At 38.6% G+C, this 6,000-nt stretch overlaps 1 protein-coding gene across 8 annotated transcripts in view; it reads left to right on the top strand.

The window, feature by feature from the left end:
• Positions 1–5,508, top strand: part of IL1R1 (interleukin 1 receptor type 1) — a 57,382-nt gene extending 51,874 nt beyond the window's left edge. For all 8 annotated transcript variants that reach the window (XM_039840106.1, XM_039840103.1, XM_039840101.1 and 5 more), the window contains 3 exons: positions 1,856–1,999; positions 2,745–2,912; positions 3,478–5,508. In XM_039840106.1, the coding sequence (XP_039696040.1) occupies positions 1,856–1,999; positions 2,745–2,912; positions 3,478–3,899 (734 nt within the window). In that variant the 3' untranslated portion in view covers positions 3,900–5,508. The remainder of the gene's footprint in view (positions 1–1,855; positions 2,000–2,744; positions 2,913–3,477) is intronic.
• Positions 5,509–6,000: the final 492 nt, after the last annotated feature.

Raw genomic sequence — 6,000 nt, forward strand, 5'->3', positions numbered from 1 at the left:
TACCATGGTAAGAACCCATGACCATGTGGTTTACAGTGTTATTTTCTCAGACCAGAACTCTCTAGGATTCCTTTAAACCTAGGTCACTTCTCTTTCATGTTCACTCTCAGTCGACTATTTCTTCTGGGGAGCTTTTCTGTCTTGCCTACCCTTAACCTGGCTCTCTGCTCAGTCAGACGAGATTAGAGCCACTGTTAGGTACTTACACAGCACTATATGACCTGTCACAGTATTTATCCTACTTAATTTTCTTTACTCGACTGTAAATTCTGTGATGGTGCAGACCATTTATCTTACTAACTATTCTATTTCCAGAGCAACTTAAGTCTGGTCACCACAGGTACCTAATGAATATTTTTAGGTGAATGACTACATAATAGATGCACTGGGGAAGCCTAAATATCCACTTTTCAGAGACGATGTCAGAAGTTATAGATTTTCATGAGTTGTATAATCAAACATGGTATGGAAAGTATTTGTGACACATTTTAAAAGTATTTGTAGTTGAATTAAAATAGTGTATTTATGAATGTGTATGTGGAAGAAAATCCAAAAGGACCTACAGCTCAACTATTAGAATTAGTAAATGAACTTAGTAAGATCACTAATCTATATATATGTAATATTTCTATGTATGTCTATAAATGCTAATAACTAACAAAAGTTAAATTTAAAAGATAACATTTATAATAACAAACAAAATTTAAATTTAAAAGATAACATTTATAATAACATCAAAAATTATCGAAGGAATAAATCTAGCAAGAGCTGTTCAATAAATCTAGCAAGAGCTGTCCAAGACCTCTGTAATACAAACTAAAAATAAAATGAGATAAATTGGAGACCTATATAATGTTCATAGATTGAAAGATACAATATTATAAAGATGTCAGTTCTCCCCAAGTGAATTTACAGATTCAAAACAATTGCAATCAAAATCTCAGCACTCACTGTTGGTGCAAGTGTGGGTGTGTGTGTAGGTTTATTGTTGTGGGCAGATTTATTCTAAAAGTCATATGGAAATGTTAAGGGCCAAGAATAATCAAGATGTTCTTGAATAAAAACAAATCTGGAGGATTTATAGTACAGATACCATAATCTTGTATGAAGCTACAGTGGTGAAGACTGTAAATGTAAACTACCTACTGAGCCAATTGGATATTGGCATGAAAAAGGGTCTAACTTGATTCTTACTTTATACCCAAATCAGTTGCAGATGGATCAAAGACCTAAATTAAAATAGTAAAATAAGAGAGCTTTTGGATTCTCCTTCTCGATTGCCAACATGGCCCGTGACATTTAGAAGTCACTTTCTTCTTCTTTCTTCTTTTTGTTTCTTCTCCACTCCTCCCTCTTACCTCCCTTCACTTCACTCCTCTGCCCCTTCCCCACTGTAACCATTGACTGACTAATTAGCAGCAAAGCTAGGAGAACTGTGGAAGTGTGAACGGTTCTGTGTGGCATCCCTAATCTGCTCTTTCTTTGCCTCAGTCGTCACCTTTCCCCAGCGGACTCTTCTACCTCCAGGAACTTTTCTAGGCTTTCACTGATTTTGGCTCATTTTACTATGGGGTGCTCTACCCTGTGGTCTTTGATATCTTTCTATGAGATCTTATATTATACTACTTAAGTGGAAATTTAATACAATGCACCTTAGTTTACATAGTATCTATTCAAGATGGCTCTGTACACTAGTAGCCATTATGAAGTGGTAATGAATGGGTTAATACTGGCTGGGATTTGAGACTGCAGGCCAATCTCAAATATGGGTTCTCTGGAATGATAATGTTTAATTTGCTATGTTCAGATTTTTAATACTTTTGGTTCTAATCATTTTTTCTCTTTTCTGCTGTAGTCCCCAATTTCCAGAAGCACGTGATTGGTATATTTGTCATGTTAACAGTAGTCATTATGAGCTCTGTTTTCATCTATAAAATCTTCAAAGTTGACATAGTACTTTGGTACAGGAATTCTTGCTATGATTTTCTCTCCCCAAAAGGTACAATTTGTATTCTATGCAATATTTTCTTGTTGGAAAGAGGAGATAGTTAAGGGATATAGAAGATAACTAAAGGTTTTTACTTAAATTGTAAAATGAAATGTGAATACACAAGAATAATAGTTGTTCTTATGTATAATTAGAGTTTCATAACCGAGTAGACTGAAAATGATCATTTTCTAACTCACTGCTTTAGTGTTAATAACGGTGGGATAAACAAGTATTTTGAGCATCTGTTTGTAAAATCAGTCTCTCAGAAGCCATTGCTGAAGACATGCTCTGCTGGGTAAGGCACAGATCACCCAAGATTTGCCTTCAAATGAAAGAAAAGGCTCGATTTTCATGCATCAGGGAAGCACTCTCTCTTTTGTTTAAATCTTGCAAAAAAACCTACTATTACATTAATATACAAAAGGAAGAATGGTAGAGTGCAGGGCTGAGACATCTGGGGAAGAAGCGAAGAACAGAGAAATAAAGATAGTTCCCATACAGAGAGGTAAAGAACTCTGCATGTGAGGTGGCCGTCAGATAATATAGAAAGAACTTTGTAGTAAATCACAATAAATAGAAACTCATAAGAGTTGAGCACTTAAAAAAGGCATTATACTTTTGGTATTACTACTTCATTCATACCATCATACAAAAAAAATCAGTAATTCATTTTGAAATGTATGTTTGCAACATTGTCTTAACCAAATTTCTTATTTTTCCTTTTGGTTTTAAATACATTACATTTTTTCTTTAGCTTCAGACGGAAAGACCTATGATGCATACATTCTATATCCAAAGACCCTTGGGGAAGGGTCCACCTCTAACTCAGATATTTTTGTGTATAAAGTCTTGCCTGAGGTCTTAGAAAACCAGTGTGGATATAAGCTGTTCATTTATGGAAGGGATGACTACGTTGGGGAAGGTATGAATGTAATAGGAAAAAGTAAAAATCTTGTTTTAAATCTTGGGTCGATTAAGTTGGGCTTTGTCTTTCTAGAAGACTGTGGCATAGGTACACATATTTGGCAATTTTAAGAACCTCTTCAGCGGTGCATAATGATGATTTTCACATTATTTAATGCAAAGTATTTACTTTTCTCATATTTTGTGAGAACAACAATTAACTAAGCTTTATTTCATTTTGGAAAACTTAACTACTTAGATTCAATAATTACTTTACAACTGATATAATAAAATAAGAGTGGCAGAGGTCAAATGGTTTAACAAGAAGTTTTTAAAATTTTGAAAGTCCTAAATGAAATATTCAGTGTTTGTGGGTCAGTTTTTGTTGTTGTTGTTGTTGTTGTTTTTGTTTTGACCTGGTCTATAAAATGGGAAACTCCTTTAAAGTAGGGCAAAAAGGAAAAAAAGAGCGTTAGGAGATACAGACAGTGATGGAGTGGGAGGAGTCTTCTGGGCTTTTGGTTCTGGAAAGAACGATTATAAATTGAAATTTTACTTACTGTGCCATATTTTGTGCTTTTCAGACTTTGTTGAGGTCACTAATGAAAACATAAAGAAAAGCAGAAGACTGATTATCATTTTGGTCCGAGAAACATCGGGATTTGGCTGGCTGGGGGATTCATCTGAAGAGCAGATAGTGATGTACAACGCTCTCATTCAGGCTGGAATCAAAGTTGTCCTGTTGGAGCTGGAGAAAATCCAAGACTATGAGAAAATGCCAGAATCCATTAAATTCATTAAGCGGAAACATGGGGCCATACGCTGGTCTGGGGACTTTACAGAGGAGAGGTTACAGTCTGCAAAGACAAGGTTCTGGAAAAATGTCAGGTACCACATGCCAGTTCAGCAGCGGCCACCTTCATCCAAGCACAAGTTGCTGTTTGCGGCCCCTAGGCCAGATGCTAAGGAGAAGCTGCAGAGAGAGGTGCACCTACCTCTTGGGTAGCAGGGAGAAGCTGGATTCAGGAGTTCCTTGGGTGACTCTGCTCTCATGGCATCGCAGGCTGGGCTCCACTGACTTGTACAGTTATAAAATGCACCTGTATCTTCCCTTATCCCGGCAGTCACCTGGAATCGGATTGTTAAGGGAGCAAGATGTGGCTACAATAGCAGGCTAGGGCAATGCAGAGTGGAGGGCTTTGGGAAGGCCTTTAAAAGGGCAACGAAGGCCCTCTGAGTATGTTTGAACTGTGGAGAAAAGGCACTGGGATAGCAAATGAGAGGAAGAAACTTGCAGGAAATGCATATCGTCTAGACACAGTTTTATGAGGTCATTCGCAGCTCAGAGGTGGGGCTGTGGCCTGGTCTGGGGATTGCAGGGTTACTGGCCCTCGAGTGGCCAGTGAAGTCTCAAGATGACTTGCTTCTCAGGGGAAGGCAGAAGTTTCCTTGGAGAACCTTCCACTTGCCTTTTCCATAGGCACGGACAGCCAGCGGTCAGTTGCCAAAGGCTGAATTTCATTTTACAGACCTTTAAAACTGCCATTTCCTTGAACAAAGGGATTCTCCAGGAGTTGAAATAACCTTCAGTTTCTGCTGGAGAGAGAATTTTAAGAGAAAGTGAGGAAGAGGCTCAAGCTGCTCTTATCTGGTCCCCACCGGAAGGACCATCCTGTATCACCTTATTCTTCTGCATTCCACTTGACTCATTACTTCTTTGGAAGGACAACATCCAAGTCACTTCCTCCTTCAGCTCTGTCACGCACACAGCCCACAGATTAATCATCCTCCACAAAACGCTACAACCATCTCATCACCTCTTGCCAAAGCACCTCTGAGGGGCTCTCCTGCTTAAGGAGGTAAAGTTCAAGTTCTCCCACTAGCATTTCACTGCCATTGCCAAACCCCCAACCCATCCACACAGCCATCCCTGCTCTGTCCTGCAGTGCGAATTTCCAGATCAGCCTTGTGAATCAAAGAACTTGCCCCCAGGGCTCCTCCATCTCTGCTTCTTCTTCCTGTTTCTGCTGACCAGAATGCCTTCTCAAATTTTCTCCAGCACCAGAATTTTACTGAAATTCAAAATTTACTCCAACCGCGTTTTCCCCAAAGACACCCAAGGGACGCTGGCTGTCTCCTCTCAGTCCCATAGGACTGACTGTTGGCCGTCACTGCATGACAGCCTTGTTCTGTCTCCACCTGCAGGAGAGGCTATGGTTTGTGTCTCCCTTTGTTGTCCTTAGTGCCTTCACAAGTAGTTTGCACATATGACATAGATTGTGTGGTTCTTTATTATTTAAAATGTTCACAGATTACTTTATTTAATGTTTGCAATCGTCCTGATTTAATAGAGAGTAAGCGACCTGCTGTAAAATGATTACAACTCAGCACTACGGACACTGGGGCTTGCACTTCTCATGCTGGCCTCTAGGACAGCGTTCTGGAGGTTTGATCTCAGTCCATGAATGTCCCTTTCATTCCTACCCTGGCACTTTTATGAGAAGAAATGATAGTTTTCTAGGATGGTGGATGAGTCTGGGAATGCTTCTATTTAGAAACTGAATTGCAAACTTTTATTTTTTAAAAGATTTTTATTAAAAATAGCTAACACATCATGTTATATTAGTTTCAAGTGTATACCATAGTTATTTGACATTTATATACCTAAAGAAGTAAGTGATCACCATGATTTGTCCAGCAACCATCTGACACCGTACAACTGTCACGGTGTTATTGACCGTATTCCCTATGCTGTACACCACATCCCCATGACTTGTTTGTTTTATACCTGGAATCTCTTATTCCCTTTTACCTTTTTCTCGCCTTTTTTGATTTTTCTGTCAGATAGGGGTGGGGTGGGTGGTAGGTGAAAAAGGTGAAGGGATTAAGAAGTACAAATTAGTAGTTATGAAAGTCATTGGGATGTAAAGTACAGCATAGGGAATATAGTCAATAATATGTATTGTAATAACTATGAATAGTGCCAGGTGGGTCCTAGATTAATAGGTCCTAGACTTCATAAATTATATAAATGTCTCACCACTATGCTATACACTAATATAAAATAATACTGAATGCCAATCAAATTCCAGACTTTTCGCTGTCGA

Source organism: Pteropus medius, unplaced genomic scaffold (genome assembly GCF_902729225.1).
Source record: "Pteropus medius unplaced genomic scaffold, Ma_sr-lr_union100, whole genome shotgun sequence".
Lineage (NCBI taxonomy): Eukaryota > Metazoa > Chordata > Mammalia > Chiroptera > Pteropodidae > Pteropus > Pteropus medius.